The sequence below is a fragment of the Sus scrofa genome, chromosome 14 (assembly GCF_054392235.1).
Source record: "Sus scrofa isolate SSC_HxYL_T2T_F1_AM1 chromosome 14, Sscrofa_HxYL_maternal_Yorkshire_Landrace_v2.0, whole genome shotgun sequence".
NCBI classification, from domain to species: Eukaryota; Metazoa; Chordata; class Mammalia; order Artiodactyla; family Suidae; genus Sus; species Sus scrofa.
Genome location: NC_139396.1, coordinates 130,279,142 through 130,299,560, shown reverse-complemented (window position 1 = coordinate 130,299,560; position 20,419 = coordinate 130,279,142). Strand labels below are relative to the sequence as shown.

General features: G+C 43.3%; 2 protein-coding genes across 5 annotated transcripts in view; one reads left to right on the top strand and one right to left on the bottom strand.

Annotated features, from left to right (window-relative positions):
• The window catches only part of DNTT (DNA nucleotidylexotransferase), a 194,228-nt gene that overhangs the window by 78,016 nt on the left and 95,793 nt on the right, over window positions 1-20,419 (bottom strand). For 2 of the 4 annotated variants that reach the window (XM_084994984.1, XM_084994986.1), the window contains one exon: window positions 13,458-13,637. The exons of 1 other annotated variant lie outside the window; for it this stretch is intronic. The gene's annotated coding sequence lies outside the window, so the exon portion shown is untranslated. Of the gene's footprint in view, window positions 1-13,457; window positions 13,638-19,409; window positions 19,565-20,419 lie in introns of all 4 variants that reach the window. One more of the 4 variants, XM_084994985.1, reaches the window with a different exon arrangement.
• The window catches only part of BLNK (B cell linker), an 84,818-nt gene that overhangs the window by 8,224 nt on the left and 56,175 nt on the right, over window positions 1-20,419 (top strand). The window contains exon 2 of the mRNA XM_001928233.6: window positions 19,017-19,082. Within this exon, the coding sequence (XP_001928268.1) occupies window positions 19,017-19,082 (66 nt within the window). The remainder of the gene's footprint in view (window positions 1-19,016; window positions 19,083-20,419) is intronic.

The window sequence follows — 20,419 nt, the reverse complement described above, 5'->3', positions numbered from 1 at the left end:
ACTTCAATGGAGAAGCCTCTCTCCCTCTCTTCCCCAGCCCCCAAATCAGAGAGCTTTACTTGGCAAGTAAGATGGAGAGGTCATCTCTCTAGCCCCTCAGGTAAGAGGCCCAGAGACATGCAGTTACCTCTCCAGGCTCACACCAGCAAGGCCCAGTCTAGAACGACACCTCCATGTCTGCCTATGAGGAGGGCCTTTGTCACCACCCCCACCCCGTGTCATTTACTGGCCAATAAAACATTCTCACTTAGTCTGTGTTCTACATTTTCCCTGGATTTTTAAAAAAACTAAAACGCAGCTAGTTTACTAGTCAGAAACACCAGTGAGGCCCTACAGAATTTTGCTGCCAGTATTTCAGGCTATTACATGTTTCTAAGTCCAAACTTGAATTTCACACTGACGCAGGCATGTTTGGTACCTACTAATACTATATATTTTTCAAAGAATGCTCCCACAATAGTTCATGTCATGGGAGAGTGAGTTATAATTAAAAGGAGCAGAGTTGGTCTTACGAGTAAACTAAGCATACAGGACCATGTGGTATAATTTTAAAAATGTCCCAGAAAAAAAAAAGAGTCCCAGAAAGGTGTTTTTGCTGTGCTGGGAAGAAAATGAACTTTGGAATCAGGCAGACCTAGGTTTGAATACTTTTTCTGTATTCAGTAGCTCATGGTCTTTGAGGAGGTCTCTTAATCCTTTTCAGCATCAGCTTTTTCACCTGGAAAGTGGGAATATTAATATGTAACATAATAGGGGTGTTGTAACAGTAAATATACTAAATAGAAAATAAGAGTTTGGTGAATGTCCCCTTCCCAGAAATCCCTCCCGGCCTGGGCTCCCCTGTTGCCTCAAATTGTTTCATTAGAGAGGCATCCTCGTGGGGTAATATAGCTTCTCAGAAGGCTGGTTCAAAAAAAAATTTTTTTTAGAGGAAACTTCATTTTATTATTATTATTTTTTAAGATTTCAAATGATTTTCTTTTTTTTCCATTATAGCTGGTTGACAGTGTTCTGTCAATTTTCTACTGTACAGCAAGGTGACCCAGTCACACACACACACACACACACATTCTTTTTTCTCACATTATCATGCTCCATCCTAAGTGACTAGATATAGCTCCCAGTGCTACACAGCAGAATCTCATTGCTTATCCATTCCAAAGGCAACAGTTTGCATCTATTAACCCCAAATTCCCGGTCCATCCCACTCCCTCCCCCTTCACTTTGGCAACCACAATGAACCATCACTAAGTATCACAGGTTAAGGCCTTAAGCCCTTATCTGTCACTAATACCCAGGTGGGAATCTAACCATTCAGGCCAAATGGGCAGAAAGCTCTGCTCTTCTGTCTCCCACCCAGAGGGGGCTCAATCTGCAGACTCTAGTTGACAGAAGGGAACATTGTTCAGGCGAGTGGTGATAAGGAGGCAAAGGGCAGAGGAGGGAGACCACACCTAAGTAAAGGGAGTTCCCAGTGGGGAAGCTGTGACGCAGGGTGCTCAGACCAGAGGATTAGACAGTTGAGCTCAAAGGTAGAAAGAATTATCCTCCCTCATTGAATTTGCTGTTGTTGTTTACAACTTCATTTGGCTCGAAGTGTAAAAAGGTGCAGGGTGAATAACCCTTTAAGCATGTAAAGCATATTAAAGACCATGCTCAATCCTGGACAGGCAGGAAACAGTCATTTTTAGTGCAAATAACTACACTAGAATCAAAATAAACATAAAAAAATGTGATTTCATAAAGAAAAAGGGTAGATATAATACCAAATCACTGGAAAACTGAACCCTCTACCTCTACCTATTATCAAAATAATAATGTGATTATTTTGCTTTTTAAGGTGTCTTTACAACCTGTTCAGGGCCAAAGTCCTCTTTCTACAATGGGAAAACTTTTGATTTCATGTTATCACCACATCCACAGATTATCACAGTTGCCCAACCCAGATGACTGGGCCTAATTCACCTAATGAATTCTGAAAACAACTCTGAACATGACGAAAACAAAAGCTATTCATGTGCCTCAAAAGTAAATTGGAGGGGGGGTGGAATCTGCTTTAAAATTGCTAATGATGGAGTTCCCATCGTGGAGCAGTGGTTGATGAATCCAACTATGAACCATGAGGCTGCGGGTTTGATCCCTGGCCTTGCTCAGTGGGTTAAGGATCTGGCATTGCCATGAGCTGTGGTGTGGGTCACAGACACGGCTTGGATCCCGAGTTGCTGTGGCTGTGGTGTAGGCTGGTGGCTACAGCTCCACTTAGACCCCTAGCCTGGGAACTTCCATATGCCATGGGAACGGCTCAGGAAAAGGTAAAAAGACCAAAAAAAAAAAAAAAAAAAAAAAAATTGCTAATGACACACGGTGGTGGGGGATACATTAGGAGTTTGGGATTAACATATATACACACTACTATATACAAAACAGGTAAAGAACAAGGACCTACTTTCTAGCATAGGGAACTATATACAGTATTCTTCAATAAACCATCATGAAAAAGAATATGAAAAGGAATATATATATGTGTGTGTATATATATATACTATAGGTATGAATATATATAAACTGGATCACTGTGCTGTCCACATGAAACTAACCACACTGTAAATCAACTACACTTCAATTTTTAAAAATTGCTTGGAGTTCCCGTCATCGCTCAGTGGTTAAAAAACCCGACTAGTAACCATGAGGTTGTGGGTTCAATCCCTGGCCTCGCTCAGTGGGTTAAGAATTCGGCATTGTTGGGAGCTGTGGTGTAGGTCACAGACACAGATTGGATCCTGAGTTGCTGTTGCTGTGGTGTAGGCCAGCAGCTGTAGCTTCGATTCGACCCCTAGCCTGAGAACCTCCATATGCTGCAGGTGTGGCCCTAAAAAGAAAGACAAAGGACCAAAAAAATAAAATAAAATAAAAATTGCTAACCGCTACTTAATGGGTATGAGGCTTTTTGGGGTGATGAAATGTTCAACTAGATAGTGATGGTTGTACAACATTATACATTTACTAAATGCCACTGAATTGAACACTTTGAAATGGTTGAATGATGACTTTTACTTTATGTGTGTTTTGCCACAATAAGAAAATAAATAACTTATTTTCCATATGAACCATAAAATATATCTTGGAGACCCATGACCATATTTTTGTTTGACCAATTAGATACTATTTCCAAGATTTTTACTTTATTATTTTGGCCACACCTGTGGCATGTGAAAGTTCCCAGGTCAGGGATCAAACCCCCACCATAGGAGTGACTAAAGTCAATGCAGTGATGATGCCAGATCCTTAACCCACTCCGCCACAAGGGAACTCCTCAACGCTTCTTTTAAAATGTATTATTGATAAACATTTCTGGATGGTAAACACCTAAAACAATGCTTTCCTCCACCTCAATCCCTACATGGGATAGTCTCTACCTTTTTTTTTTTTTTCACTCAGATTCCAATGAAATGAGCTTAACTAAATCAAAATTTTTTCAACCTATCAGAAATATCATTCCTCAAAATCACTCCTTACTCTGTGAAATGAATGCCCAGACAAGTGGGTGACAGCATTATACTGCATTATGTTGACATAGCCAAGGCTCATTTTTTCCCCTGTTAAGGTTAAATTCTTAAAATATTCCTTTTCTAGAATTACACTTTCAGAGTTTTCTAAAAATGATTAGAATGACTTGTTTGGTCTTACAAATTTGAGAATCATCAGTTTCCTGGAATAATTTTCATGCCAGTAGAGAGAGACTGTAAAAATGGCAAAACCCTTAGCTGTCAGCGCCAAGTTAGAACAACGAGCCAATCAGAGCACATGTAACAGGACCTCTGGGGGCTCTTCCAAACTTAAGAGGCTCCTTTAACTCTTTTGCTTTTCGAACCTGCTTTCATAGGTTTTAGGAAACCATTTCCCTTAACTGCAACCCCTCCCTGATGTGTGGGTGTGCCAGAACAAGGACCAGCAAGAAGAAGGAAAGGGCTGCCACCCTACAGGTCCCTAAAATCAGAGAGGGGGGTCAGCCTGACAATTTCCGCTGTCAATCAAGGGGCAAATCTTTGAGGAACTTTTTACAGCTAGTATAACCTAGCTCCCCCTCATCTCACTGGTATCAGGGCTGTATGTCCCACCTGCCTCTGACAGGGTCAAGATTTTTACCAGGATTTTTGGGGAAAGGATTCAGGGTATTAGTAGGATCATCCTTGCTCCTGGTGGTGCCTCGTCAGCTCAATTTCTGTCTGCTTAGAACCCAGGTCAGCAGTTCAGACATGCCAAAGACTACCACAAAATATTTGCAGGTCTCAGTAGGAAAGAAAGAAAGAAAGAAAGAAAGAAAGAAATGGTAGAGCGTCTGGAGAAACTTGCAAATTACTTTCTCTGGTTAATAGGCGGTTAGCAGGACAACCCAGGCCGCAAGATGCGCACGTGGAAGGTGCCCACAGGCCCTCCACTCCAGGACTCTCTCCGGTGGCCTTTCTGACTAGGATGATGAGAAGGGCGCATGGGGACAGGTGCCCAGGTCTCCTCGCAGCTGAGCTCAGCCATCTACTGAGCTCACTCTGGACCCCAGAGAGTCCCTGCACATTCCTTCCAGCCGCCTTCTCTTTCCCCCCTCCTCCTGCTGTCTTTCCCTTCCTCTTTTTTCTCTGCCTCTCTTTAAAGACTGCAACAGGCCCCTAAGAGCCCATGCAACCCTTTAGCAACAAGTCAGACCTTGGGGATCAGTAGCAGGACAGCAGTGGGGGCACCCATGTCCCCAGTAAAAACCACACAGCTGGTAGAGGGATTGGAAGTCTTCTCCAGGAACAGAGAGGAAGTTGCCCCCAAAGGCACACGGTGAAGACAAGTCAGCACATGTCATCCAGGCGTGGCTGAGAGCACGGGTTCTGGGGTCAGACGTCCCGAACTCAAATCCCAGCTCTGTGGTTAACTAGGTCTTGGACCTGAGGCAAATGACTTCTCTGACCAGAGAAGTCAATTTCACTACAAGAATTGGGATAATCACAGCAATGTGACTATACAACGTGATGTGAATACACTACAGACTGTATACTTAACACTGGTTACAATCATAAATGCAACGTCATGTGGTTATTTTTCATCACGCTCTTTACAAGGGGGATAATAACAGGACCCACCTCAGAAGGTTGTGAGGGTTAAATGAGATACTGCATGTGAAGTACCTGGTACATAACATGTGCTGGCCTTCACTGTTGTGAAGAGCCATTGATTATCTGAGTCTGACCACCAGCCTGGCTCCCTGAGCTTGGACTGTAACCATGGCTCTGGGCTGTGGCATAAGACGTTGGAAGGTACCATCCCGGCCATGGAAAAGCTGGCCCTCTTGCAGGAGGAGACTCAGACCATGGGTGGAAAGGGAAGGTGCAAGGTGTGAGGGGAAGAATGGGGAGAAGCCTCACTAATGGATCTTGGGGCGATGGCAACATTGCTCTGCAATTCAGTGTCCTCCCTTCTCAGATGAGTTGGCCCGGGGTAGTCTTTTTTTTTTTTTTTCCCTTTCTTTTTCTTTTTAGGGCTGTACCTGCGGCATATAAAGGTTCCCAGGCTAGGGGTCAAATCGGAGCTACAGCTGCCAGCCTATGCCACAGCCACAGAAACACCAGATCCGAGCCGAGTCTGCAACCTACACCACAGCTCACGGCAACGCTGGATCCTTATCCCACTGATGGAGGCCAAGGATTGAACCTGCAACCTCACGGTTCCTAGCTGGATTCGTTTCCTCTGTGCCACAACAGTTAATGCGACCCAGGATATTCTTAACGGTTTAATCACCACCAAAATTCTGTGACTGCCTTGATGACAGGCAAAATTAGGAGTTGGGGTTTCAGAGCTGTGTGGTCTGAGACCAGCACTGTGATCCCTGGGGCCTCATATCTGCATCTGTGAATAGGGTTGGGGGAGCTACCCCACTCTGGGGAGGCTTCTTGGCTTATTATGCCAAGGAAGGGGCTGCCAAAACTTCTGTGCCAGCTCCACTGTGGGCTTGTTCTCCAGAAGGAAGCGGCTTTGGCTGCTGAATTTGCAAATCTAAATATAACACCAATGATGCCACAGGAAGGCTGGCCTGGAGGAAATGGAGGAGGAGGAAGCTGGGCCAGAACTAGAAGAGGCTGCAGAAAGGACAGAGGAGGGAAGCTGGTGATAGAACAAGGTCTGCTGCATACAAATAACAGAAGAGTCACTAAAAAGTGGCATTCTGTTTCAAAATGATGGTCAGTGGCCAGAGACTTCAACTTTGAAACAGAAATTATCTAAAAGGAAGGCATTTTTTTGTGAATTCAAGAATCCTTCCTGTTTCTCTCTCTGTCCCCTGGTCTGACATAGGTTAGAGGTTTCTGTTGTGTGATGCAACGGCAGAAGGGACCCCTCTCCTGCATTGCCAGCGGAGGGACTTGTGTTGAGGGCAGCTGTGGATCCGAATGTGCCCTGCTCATTCTGCACCCGCTGAATATTTGTGGGGTAAATAAGACATATCTTATACAAAACAAGTAACATCAAACTTTAAGGGGGAGCCCCCCAAGTGAGTAAATCAAGATAAATAATATTTTATGTAATATTTTAAAATCAAAATGAATGTCAAAAATTCCATGATGAACAAAATATTGACATTTTAAATGAAGATGGAACCAGGGCTGCTGAGTTATTTTGCCTCAAACCCGAATACGGCTGGCACGGCACTGTGTTCTAGCAACGCCTCTTTGAGAGCTGTTGGCTTTGGGGCCATTGATTCTTTCCTCTGTCCGGCTGAGGCCCTGAAGGGCACTCCTAATATTATCCCACTATTCGGGGAATCCCAATGCTGTGAACTTGAGTCAGAGTCCTCCTACTGGTCTCTCAGCCACCTGTGTTGCCATGCCCAGGCCCTTCTCCATTCTTCCATCCTAATCACAACACACCTCTGTGTAAAGAGGTGCCACTGCCTACAGATCCCATCTCCTTGGTCTGACTAATAAGGCCCTTGACCCTTTGTCTCCCTCCCACCCAACCTTATCTTTGACCACACCCTTTCCCCTATACCCCCAATCCTACTACTCTTAGCTTCTCACTAGATTCCGATTTCCTTTGAGCCTTTGCCATTGCTGTTTCCGCTGCCTAGCTGCTGTTTCTCACTCTTTTGCTGACTGAATTTCTATCTCCGCATCAGGATCCAGTTCCCAGGTCCCTTCATCTTAAAACCTCAAAGCAGTCACTCCATTCTTAGGGTTCTCACAGCTCCCTGATGCTTCCTGTTCCCAGCAAAGAATTATGAGTAATTTTCACTTGCTACCTGTCTATATTATATGATTAGCTTGTATAACTTTTTTATAAACTGAACAAACAAAACTGTTTTCATTTTAGGACCAAAAAACCAGTTGAAGACATAAAATGCAAAAGATGTCGTATAAACCAAATAGCAGTTTAAAAGTTGCTATTAACACTGGAGATTAAATGACTAATAAGTAGCCCTGCCCGACTGCTATGAATTCAGTATCCGTATAAATAAAATTTAGAGCTGTGAAATACCTGAAAGTCCACATAATCTAGTATTCTCGTTTTATAGGAGAAAATGAAGTGTTGAGTGAGGACAAGAATTGCTCAGATTTGGGGGGAGTTCCCGTCGTGGTGCAGCAGAAACGAATCCAACTAGGAACCATGAGGTTGCAGGTTCAATCCCTGGCCTTGCTCAGTGGGTTAAGGATCCCGAGTTGCTGTGGCTGTGGCGTAGGCCAGCACTGTAGCTCTGACTGGACCCCTAGCCTGGGAACCCCCATATGCTGCAAGTGTGGCCCTAAAAAGCGAAAAACAAAAACAAAAACAGAAACAAACAAACAAAAAGAATTGCTCAGATTTGCACAGCCAGGAAGCTTCAGAGGCTAGAGTAGAATCTGCTTCTCTGGACTCCCAATCCAGAGCTCTTTCTCTAAATGGCCTCCCTTCCTGTGCCCAAGAAATGATCTGGAAAGGGCTGATCTTGAACTGGGCATTGGGCTGGTGGGATGAAATGAGAACAATTGTGGGTTCATAACAGAAGGTTTAATTATGTCTAAATGTCTAAAGAGTTTGGTTGAATCCAGATATTGAAGGCCTTTGAATGCCAAGCTAATGATTTTATACTTTATCCTGCAAGAAATAGGGAGACATCGAAGACTAGTCATGAGTAGAGTGACATGACAAAAGGAGCAATTTAAGAAAATGAACTTGGGGAAGGGAGAGACTGAAGGTAGGGAGACAAGATGGGAGGCTACTGGCATAGTCCCCTGTCCATGAGACTACAATGGCTGCAGCTGGGAGAGTGAACAGGTGGGTACAGAGATGGATAAGATTCATCTAAAGATGAACTGACATAGCTGGTAATAGGAGATGAATAGTCAGAGAGAGGAAAAAGTTAAGGGGAGAAAAGGCTTAGAAATTTCAAGCCTGAAGATCCAGGAACACCAGATTTCTTATCAAAATTGAAGAACAAAAATAAAATATACTATAAAATGATTAGTAGCATCTTCAAAAGAAATCCAGAGTCGATAATGTGAGATCATTTAAACTCCTGGAAAAGGAGGAAGTCAGCTAAAGAATTAGCAGACCGAGCGATGATCATTATTACATTTAAAAAAATCCATTCATAGCACAAAATATTTGAGACTGGGTGTTTTCTTTGCCTCTATATACACCAAGAAAAATACAGAAATTTCTACTCCAAATTGATCTTAGAAACATATAAGTTGGTGATACCAGGCCAGTTGCGAGGCGCACACAGATGGATGGGTACCCAACCAAGTAGATGAAGATAATTCTAGTCACTGGGGAAGTTCTGGGAGCTCAGAATGAGAATGAATCATTCTCAGCCAAGACAGAAAGCCCCACTTGATTCAACAGACACCGGGGAGCTGCTGCAGGGCCTTGAGGAAGGAGAGGCCTGATGAAAGCTGAGTTTTAGGAACATTAGCTGCACAGGGCCCAACAAACCTTCAGAGCATGGACTGGAGAGGTATGCTGCCTTTCCTGGTGTGGAGGGGAGCTGTAGGCTTGGGAGAGAAGCCAAGATTGCAGGAGAAGGACCATCCCTGTGGATACTGAAAGGATGAAACTCCAGAAGTGGATAAGATATGGGAATGAAGGAGGAGGAAGGATTTGCCTACTCTCTTTGTTTTCAAAAGAGTTGCTTGAATATGAAACCCTCTTTAAAGCATTCCTAAATCCAGATTAAATAGGGATTTTTCTCCGGTTAACATGGCTTTACATTCTACCCCTTCTGGAAAAAAACAGAGAGGAAAAAAAATACACTAAACCCTGCCTTTTCATGATTCTCTGTGAGTGCACTAAGTAGCTAAAGGAAAAGCAAAGATGTTCTCTGATTTTTTTTCCTACTAAAAAAAGTACTTCTTGGAGTTCACGTCATGGCGCAGGGGAAATGAATCTGACTAGGAACCATGAGGTTGCGGGTTCAATCCCTGGCCTCGCTCAGTGGGTTAAGGACCTGGCATTGCCGTGAGCTGTGGTGTAGGTCGCACACACAGCTCAGATCTGGTGTTGCTGTGGCTGTGGCATAGGCTGGTGGCTACAGCTCTGATTGGACCCCTAGCCTGGGAACCTCCATATGCTGTAGATGAGGCCCTAAAAAAAAGGGGAAAAAAAAGCACTTCTTGCAGATGAAACAGTCTTTTAAATCCTCTCCTGTATTTAAGAAAAATTATTAGAAAAATATCTCATAATACACAGATTTTCTTGGACTGTTCTTTGATGATCTGGCCATAAGCAGCTGCCTTCAGTGCCCCCTCTGCCCCGGTGGAGCTCTGTGTCCCACCAGGCCATCCCTTCCATGTCTTGTACTGTCGCTCCACACACGTGGAGCTGTTCTCAGCCTGCAGGCGCCTTTCCGAAGAGCAGTCAGCATCTGCGGATTCCTCTCCAACTTGTGCTCTCTGAACCAGAGTCTTCCCTGTAGTCTCTACAAAGGTCTTCTACTTTTTTTTTTTTTTCTGCGACCTACACCACAACTCACAGCAACGCTGGATCCTTAACCCATGAGCGAGGCCAGGGACCGAATCCGCAACCACATGGTTCCTAGTCGGATTTGTTTCCTCTGTGCCACGACAGAACTCCAAAGGTCTCCTACCTTGATGCTGCTGCCAGTGGTTCTCAGTCTTGGCCTTACATTGGAATCACTTTGGGGGAGGCCTAGGTATGAGGATTATCAAAAGCTCCAGGAGTGACTCTACTCACACTGGCAAGAGCACTTCTAACTTTTCTTTCAAGAAGGAGAAGAGGTACAGAGACTGCTCATTGATGAAAGCCCTTAACTTCAATTCAGGGAATACTTATTAAGGAAGGCTGGGCTCCTGGAGTCAAAATCTGTGCTCTGATGCCAGGCTGCCTGGGAACAGGATGCAGGCAGATAAGAAGTATTGTGCTGGACTTATATTGATCCAAGCACAGGTGAAGGGACAAGCTCATTCTTTCTGCTCTTTTCCCCTGTTGAAAGGAGACCTCACACCACTGACTAAAATGCCAGTTTGCCAGTGTGTTCCTCTCCTGGGGGACAGAGTCTGGGTAAGACTTTGGCACCCCATTAATGGCATAAAGAGAAAGACTGGTTGGTAAAGATATTTCAGGCAAGAGAGGGCAGGTGGGAAGATAATCTGGAAGTTGGCAAGCCCGCTCTTTTTTTTTTTTTACAATTAAGCCTGGCCTAGAAGGAGATAAACCTGCCCTGGTCCTTGAAAATGTGTTCTTAGCCTTCTGTGTGCATAAGAATTAACCAGCCCAGGAAGTTTGCTAAAATGAAGATTTCTGGGCCTCACCTGGGGATTTTCATTCCATTGGTATGGTTTAGGGCTCAGCAATCTGAATTTTTCTTATTTCTTGGCACATCATTTTTACTTGTACTAAACTTAGTGTTGATTAAAATGCTCTCTCCTGGAATTCCCACTGTGGTGCAATGGGATCAGAAGTGTTGACAGGGAGTTCCCATTGTGGCGCAGTGGTTAACGAATCCGACTAGGAACCAAGAGGTTGCGGGTTCGATCCCTGGCCTTGTTCAGTGGGTTAACCATCTGGCGTTGCCGTGAGCAGTGGTATATGTTGCAGACGCAGCTCAGATCCCATGGCTGTGGCGTAGGCCGGTGGCTGCAGCTCCGATTCGACCCCTAGCCGGGGAACCTCCGCGGGAGCAGCCCAAGAAATGGCAAAAAAGACAAAAAAAAAAAAAAAGAAGTGTCTTAGGAGCACTGGGTTGCAGGTTCGATCCCCAGCCCAACACAGCACTGCTGCAGCTGCAGCTTAGGTCACAACTGCAGCTTGGATCTGATCCCTGGCCTGGGACCTCCATATGCCTTGGCACAGCCGAAAAAGAAAAAAGAAAAAGCTCTCTCCTTATACTTGGAGACAGGTGACTATATTTGTTAGTATTAAAGACACTGTTAAGAACCCCAAATATATACATATTTTTTAATATCTACAAAGAGTACTGCTGTAGGCTAGAGACTAAAATGCCACTCGATATCAGAGCACATAAATACCCTCAGTCTCATGCAGAATTGAGGTCAGAAGATTGTCCCACAGTTTGGTGCCAATCCACCAGGTAGGTTGGGGAACGTTCCCAGCCACCCTCCCTGCCACCACCAAAAAACCCCACAGCAACAACAACAACAAAACCACAACCAAATGCAATTCTGGAGCACCTTCTGGTCTGGAGGAACTCTCCCAAGTGGAAATGTTCCCCCTTTATGTCTCCAGCAAACAGCACTGATCTGTGTTGTTTCAGGTCTAATCCAGCCCCCAGGTCTTCCACAAAAAGAGCCATTGCTATGGACTGAGGATGCCTGTGTGGGCAGGCAGTTTACAGCTATTATCTATCATTTTTACAGCAACCCTGCAAGGCAGCTAATACCAACTGCATTTCATAGATACTAGAGTTAGGTGGTCTTTAGACCACACTCTAGAAAACATTGTTTCAGAGGGTGATTAGGGTTTGAAGGTACAGGAAGGAACCTGGGATTTTCTGTTCCCTCCTGTCCCTCAAGCCTAACCCCCTGATCCAAGGTTCCCAGAAGCAAATCCTTTAGCACTCACTCCTGCGCCCAACAGCACTCACTTCTCCAGGTCTCCTCGGGTCTGGTCTGACCTTCACTCCCTACCCTCAAGAAAGGAGGGCCTTAGATTACACTGCTTCCTGTCATGCCCATCCAGGACAGCGAGACAGCGGTTCAGCTAATCAAAGACCCTCCCTTTTGCAGGGGGAAGAAAGGTACAGATAAAGACTAGGTGGCTAAGCAGATAAAACCTAAGGATGGTGCTCACTTAGGAAAATGTTCAAGATATAAGTGGAAAATGCAGATTACAGAATGTCAAGTGTGATCTTAATTGTGTAAAATCTATACATATTATACATGTGCAGTAAAAACTTGGAAGGATGTTCAATTAAATGCTAAAAGGAGGGGATGGAATTAAGAGGGACATTTTAGGTACTGTTTCTAGATTCTGATACAATGAGCAGCTACTGCATAGAACTGCCATTACAGCATCATACAAAATAGTTTCCCTGTCCTAAAATTCTCCTGTTCCACCTATTCATCCTCCCTTCCTTCCAAACTCCTGACAGCCACTGATCTTGTCACTGTCTCCATGGTTTTACTTTTTCCAGGTTCCAGTTGGAATCATATACTATGTAGCCTTTTCAGATTGGATTCTTTTACTGAGCATATATTACGTTTTTAAGCAGAAATCATCAGAAATTTTAAACCGTACAACCTATGCGACCAACCACTACTTACCTATGGCTCCATGAAAGAAATGAAAAAAAAAAAAAAAAAAGAAAAAGAAAAATGGTCATCTCTTGCCTTTGAAATTATTGTAGCCCTATTCCACTCTAACAGACCTTCTGCCACAGAGGAAGCGAGTCCCAGGGCTGCTTGGACCTCCTCAACCCCACTCTGGCTCTTGATTTTCTCCAGAGCCCTTCACCAGGCTTCTTAGAGCTGTTCTGGTGCAGACAGCATCCTCTAGGTTCCATCTGGATTTCTTGGGCTTCTCCCACCTTTGGCCACAGACCCTCTCTTTATTTCCCCACAATCCTAACAGAGTTAGGATTGCATGATTATACTTCACTGACATTTGAGAAATAGTGGAAGGGAATACAACACAAAGAATGGTCCATATTTGCTACTAGACAAGGCTTCACAGGGTGTCCTGGGCTCTTCTTGAGGTTCTCCCTGCGCTGCTCCCAGCCAGAGACCACTTCAAATGTTCGCTCACCTCTGCACTATGGGAATTCTTCCTAAGGTTGACTCAACCTGGAGCGCAGGGACCAGCAACCAGGAGTCCCAGGAAGACAACAGGAAACATCCCGGTACCAGAGCCCAAGACCTGCCTACCACATCCTCATTTTCCTCACTTCCAGTTTCTGGACTGGGGTCTTTGCAGGATGAGGGACAATGAGGACAGCCCATCCCTCTCAGACAGGGCTATGGTCATACCTTAGTCCCAATATCACCACATTCTGTGCTGTTCCGTTTTGGAGCACCGTATTCGGAATGGCAAAATCCCCGCCCTGGTGCTCTGCTCAGAGCAGGTCTGGCTGCTTCTCGGTTACTGCACAATATGAGGGGCCCATCCTTCCTCTAGCCTCTTCCTCTCCACTCAGCAGCTGCAGCAAACTGTAGCTCAGGAAAAAAGTGCATGACTGTAAGATAAATAAAAATATACAGGTACCAGGTAGTCTAAATCCATACAGAGAAAAATCAAGTCCCATAAAGAAGCAACAGTCTAGGAAAGCACACGTCTACATTGGATAAGCAAAGTGGCCACTCAGCGTCTCTGTCTGAAACTTCGCACTTGGGTTAGTGGGGATTTTGATTTTCCCCAAGCAGGTATTTACTTTTTTTGGCACAACTAAAAGGCCCACAATGGAAAAAGGTATGATGCACCACAGTTGTGCTCCTGACCAGTAGAGTCAGCACCACCTGGGAACTTGTTAGAAATGCAAATTCTCCAACCCCACCACAGACCCACCCAATCAAAAACTCCGGGGGTGTAGTGAAACTCGGGGTTTCAAAGGACCTCCAGGTGATTCTGATGCAATTTAGTATGAGAATCACTGGTCTATCAGGTTCCAAAGCAAGCCGCTTCTTTGAAGGCAAAAAACAGACAATAACTTTCAAATGATGATGTGCCTTCTCTCAGGACATCGTGGGATCTGAATTTGTTGAGAACTAGGCTCAGTCAGGGTCACACATAATGACAGTGTGTTGTTAAATAACTAAATTTTAAAAAATGAACTCAAAGCTTGAAAAAACATAAAACAAGGGCAAAAAGAGGAGAATATGAGATTTGACTTGGCTTATACAGGGAATAATAATTATAATAATATGACCCGCTGACTATTTTTATTTTTTATTTTTTTCAAGGGCAGACAAACGAGGCCAAGCAGATTTGGCTCACTATTTTTAAATGCCACAGTGCTATACTGCTTTAAAATTATGTATTGATATTGTTTTAAAATGTATGTTAGATAAGCTTTGTTCTTGGTTTTATTTTGTCATAAACATGGCTGTCTCTTCACGACATTAAAAAATCAGAACATTATGATCCTATTATCTTTCTCCCCACCATGGAAGGATTATCTCTGGAAGGGATAATCAGAGTGAAGCTACTTTATGCCTTACCTGTTTTCACCTACACACAAACTTATCACAGTGAAACCACTGATGTTCAGCACCCTCTCCTGGAATAGTTCAGTTGCACATTTCTTTGCTATTGCATATGTTTTATGTTGTAGTAGAAGGGAAAAAAAAAAGTGCTCCAAAACGGAGCAGACGATGCTAGAGGGCAGCAAAAACTGTGCCTTGCACAGTGTCTGAAGAATTGATAAAATGAACACATCTTCTTGGTTTGGGGGACACTGAGTTATACTAGGTAACCTAAAGTTTGGCAGCTATCACCCAAGTCTGGCAGTGTGATGGCTATGGAAGTCAGGATTTGTGTTAACAAGATGCAGAGGGAGGAGAAAAATTTTAGACAAAAAACATATAGTTTAACAATTCAACAATTTACTAAACTTACAGATTGTAATTATTTTACTAATCTATAATTAAGAAATGCACCACATACCAAGCCAAACAAATGACAAAATTACATCAAATGCTTTTGCAATAAACAGATTTAATTTCTGTTTATCTATGCCTACAGCAAAGTCACTTCTGCAAATCAGCCTCTGGCTCCCTCTTACTCTGGCTGTGTCCCACTATTGACAAACCTCAAACAGGATCCTTCAGTCTGGCTCATTCTGCCCTTCAACCCATTAGGCATTAACATGGGCTAAAGACATTCCACTCAGTTACAGTCAGCTTAAAACCAGAGGTGCCCTCTGCTCTCCACTTGATACCGTTTCCTCCCAATCCATCCATTTCAACCTCTCTTCTTCTCTACCCCTAGACCTCCTTTCATTTTCCCTTACTCCTCTATCTCAGAGTCTCTACAGTTCCTCAGGTAAAGGGGAGCAGGGTTTGCATGGCATGTATGTGAATATATTCTAGAATACTGTACGGTTCTGAGGCAACTCAAGAGTCCAGCTCAAGGGACCCTCTGTGTGTCTCTGATGGGCCAGGTGGTCCTCTTTTCTCTCATCCATCCTTTTTTCTCTGCTGCCAAGCCTGGTGCTTTGCTGGGCTCTCACATGTATGGAATCAATATGCCCAGCTTTCCTAACTGGCGATTTAAAATGTGGTCTCATTTCCTTTGTTACCCAAACTGTGACTGGGTATGGATCTTCTCATATCCGAACTTGGGCCCCCCAGTTATGTACACAGTTACCCAAGATGCAGCCTTAAGGATGTCCTGAAAGAAGTTTCTCTCATCATTCTATACCACCCTCCAGCCTGCCCTCCCTCTGCGGTCCACCCTCCATGCCAATGGAACACACTCTTCCCCACAGACAGGCCGAGGCTGGATGGCAACTCCTGACAGGATACTACTGAAGACTCAGGCACAGCGAAGAGAAATTATCTCATTGAAAATGGCTAGTGATTGCATTTGGAGTGGATAAGAAATGAGATCCTGCTGCATAGCACAGGGAACTATATCTAGCAACTAAAGATGGAACATGAGGGAGGATAATGTGAGAAAAAGAATGTATATATATGTGTGACTGGGTCACTTTGCTGTACGGTAGAAATGGACAGAACACTGTAAACCAACTATAATGGAGAAAATAAAAATCATTAAATTTAAAAAAAAAAAAGGCTAGTAATGGCCCCGTGGATGGCCCTTCTCAGAGCAGAGGCTCAGACCCAGTCTCAGGTTCAGGGCCACCTCCTCATCCCTCCAGCTCCCCACCGTTGAGACCTCCTCAGGTGTGTCTGTGTTCTTCAGGTCTTCAGGTCCTAAAAGTCATTAGACTGAGAAAGGAAAAGAGCTCCCCCAAATCCCCAGGCTAAGTTCCCATTTCTGGTTTGACAGCCTCCAAGATGCTTGAAGGCAGCAATGTCTATCCCTACGCAGCAAATATCCCACCACCTCCTTGATGCCCGACGGCCCTCCAGAAATAGCTATAGCAGAACATCAGCATAGAAGAGTCTGCCTGGAGTTAACACCTAATGGAGGACGCCAACTGGCCAGGCCAGGTGGAGTTCCTCTGACAAGCTGTCTGTCTTCTCGTCCTCTTAACTGCTCCATCGCTTCACCAAAAAGCTTTGCAGCAAAGCCCCAAACAGTTCTCCCAGATTCCAATTCCAATCAATAGGGTTTCCGAGACTCATGCTAAGCTTGTGTACCACTAATTCATATTGGCTAACAGAAGGCCCAGCTCTCAGAATCAGAGAATTCTGCATTTTTTAATGGAAAAAAATCCATTTTCTCCAAAAACAATGGCTCTATACAAGCTTTCAATTTCATTAAATAAAGGACCAATCAAATGGTTTTCTCAGAATAAAGGCAAGACTTGCCTGAAAGGTAAATTCAAATACATCACTCTTTCAAGGCAGAACCACGTGAAATTTTTTTAGATATAGTTTAAGTTAAATAATTATTATGAAGAAAACAAAACATGGTCCTACACGCTAACATTTTTTCTAATTTGGACATTTTTCTAATTACAGCTGGCTTCGAAAACAACCATTTAACAACTTCTTGCATATTCTTCTAAAAAGTTATGCACATACCAATGCACATGCATATATATATATGTCTTTTTTGCATACAAAAAAATCATATGCATACTCTGAATTTGCCTTGCTTCTTTTTTCTCCTCATCCTTCATTTTCATTTTACACAATGATATCTCTTGGGTATATTCACATATCAGCAATAGAGAGGTATTTTTTCAAAGTCCATGGTATTCTGTTTATTGCTTTATCAATATTTATTTAACTAGTTCCCTTTTAATGATAAATGGGCATTTAGGTTGTTTAAGTGGGAGAGGCAGGAAAGTTTAGGATTATTACGTGTAATTCTAGAATAAACATGCTGCTATGTATGTATTTGTACAGTTTGTGACTATGCTCGTTAAGGTAAATTCCTAGCAATGGAATTTCCAGGTCAAAAGGCATGGATGGCAGTTTTAAATATTGACAGACATTGATTGTAATCATTTACATTCCCAAGAATATCTGTATTCTCACACCCTTGCCAACCCTGGGGATTATTACACTAAGTTTTGCCAGGCTGGTAGGCAGAATACGACATCATCTTGTTGTTCCCATTTAGATTCTTTAAATGTAGGTGATGTTAAATTACTTTTCATTGGTCTGTTGGCCATTTTTTTTTTTTTCTTTTTCAGGGCTGCACCCATGGCATATGGAGGTTCCCAGGCTAGGGGTCAAATTGGAGCTGTAGCGGCTGGCCTATACCACAGCCACAGCAATGCAGGATCTGAGCCTCATCTGTGACCCACAGCTCAAGGCAACGCTGGATCCTTAACCCACTGACAAGGAGAGGGATCGCAACCTCACGGTTCCTAGCCTGATTTGTTACTACTGCACCACGATGGGAACTCCACCAAAAAAAAAAAAAAAAAAGGGTATTTTTTTCTGTTAGCTCTGTGTTTATAACTTTGCTCATTTTTCTATTGAATTGTTCAACTTTATTACTTAGTTGTAAAATTTCTTTGTTAACCAAAACATAGTCATTATTATTATATTATTATTATTATTATTAGGTATTGTGAGTATTTCTTCCAGTACGTCATATATTTTTTAATTTTGTGCATATTACTTTTTTGTTCTGCAGAAGTTCCAAGTATTTATGCAATCAGATTCATTCATCATTTTCTTTATGGCTTCTGTGTATGTACAACTTTTAGGTGACAGTTTTCCCAGATTCTACTTAGTAAAGTTAACAACGACAACAAAAATCTTGGGCCTGATTTCAGTCTACACTGCGTCCTTCAAGGTAGTTCCGTGTTTGCAATGTGGATGCTCCAAGGACAAGGAGTGATGAACAGGGAGGCTTATGAGAGATCTGAAGGCTTTTGCCGCACTTGCCTCCTCAGAACAGACAGATCTCAGGATCATAATTCCTTCTACAGCCTAAGCCTGACCAGATCAGTGGCAAGGGGCATGGCCCAATGACCACACTCCTTATAGAATCCGTCACATTTTCTCTTTGCTCAAGTAATAGTCATCTTAATTAAATACAATATAACTCATGCTGTTTGGGGGTTTTATTGTATGTTTTTTTTTTCTACTTTTGTACTCAAAAAGGATAGAAGTTTTTTTTAAAAAATCAACCTAATTTTTGGGTTGTTTTTTTGTTTTTTTGCTTTTTAGGGTGGCACCCGCGGCATATGACGGTTCCTAGGCTCGGGGTCAAATCAGAACTATAGCTGCCAGCCTATGCCACAGCCACAGCAATCCGAGCAGCGTCTGAGACCTACACCACAGCTCATGGCAACGCTGGATCCTTAACCTACTGAGCGAGGCCAGGGATCAAACCTGCAACCTCATGGTTACTAGTCAGAATCGTTTCTGCTGCACCACAACAGGAACTCCAAAAAATCAACCTAATTATTAATATTTTCTGTTTACTTTCATTTCTTACAGGCAGCTTCAAAAAATAGTTCATGACATGAAGAACAATGAAGGTGGAATAATGAACAAGATCAAAAAGTAAGTTAGACACCACAGCACTATGTGAGCACTTATTCAGGTGAATAACATCTTATGTCAGCCTGTGCTAAGTGGAAGGAAACAAAGTTCCCTGTTACCCCAGTGGGGAATTGCAACCTCTTTAGCATGTGACCCTTCCTTACTTGTGGCTAGAGTCCTGGTTGTCAGATCCACATTCAGGAAACATGGTGAGTGAAGGGGCGCTGGTTAGGCAGCTTGCTTTTCCCTCTTGCTGAAGGAAAGGCGAGCTATGCCATTCAAGGTGCTTGGCAAACATCAAAAAATATGTTTATAGAAACAGGACAATCAGCTTCTTTAACCACTTACCCAAGGGCCAAAAGAGAAACTGCAAGAACACAGCCTGACTTCTTCAGGTTGCCACAACTGTCTTCCATGTTTTGATTTCTTCTTTTTCAATTATGGCCTTAAAATGGTATTTTCAATTGGCACTTAGAGAGGGAATGTTAGAACTGCAAATCTTCCTGCATACAAAAAAAAAAAAGTCTCTAGGTGGTTTGTTTTTTTAAGAATAGAAATTGTACCTTGTAAACATCTGCATTTGCCACTCAAAATCTAAGTCAAGCAGTTCCTGTTGTGGCTCCACAGAAACAAATCTGACTAGCATCCATGAGGATGAAGGATCGACCCCTGGCCTTGCTCAGTGGGTTAAGGATCTGGCATTGCCGTGAGATATGGTGTAGGTCGCAGATGTGGCTTGGATCCCATGTTGCTGTGGCTGTGGTGTAGGCTAGTAGCTGCAGCTCTGATTCAACCCCTAGCCTGGGAACTTCCATATGCCATGGGTGTGGCCCTTAAAAGACAAAAAAAAAAAAAAAATCTAAGTCAAGAGGAAAGGGGAAATGGTATTCTGCCAAGTTTTTGTTTAAGGCTTTTTTGGTTTTGTTTTTATGAAAGTAATTCAGATTAACCAGGAAAAAATTCAGAGTTCAAAATTGTCATAAGTCAAAATCTCTCACTTTCTCTTGTCACCACCCTAACCCACTCCTCAGAAATGGACACCGCATGAGTGAGTGGTATATATATCCATGTATCTTTTAAACAGATAATTAATAGTCTGCCATAAATGTATTATCATTCATTTAACCAGCTATATATTGGTGAACATCTTTTAAAGTGGGATGATTAGGGGTAGTTCTCTTCTGGTGCAGTGGGTTAAAGATCCAGCATTGTCACTCCTGTGGCTTGGGTCACTGCTGTGGTGCGGGTTTGATCCCTGGGCTGGGAACTTCCATATGCCACAGGCGTGGCCAATAAAAAATAGTAAATAAGCATGGGAGTGGGAGTTGGAATGTACATTTTTAGAGGCCAATTTGATA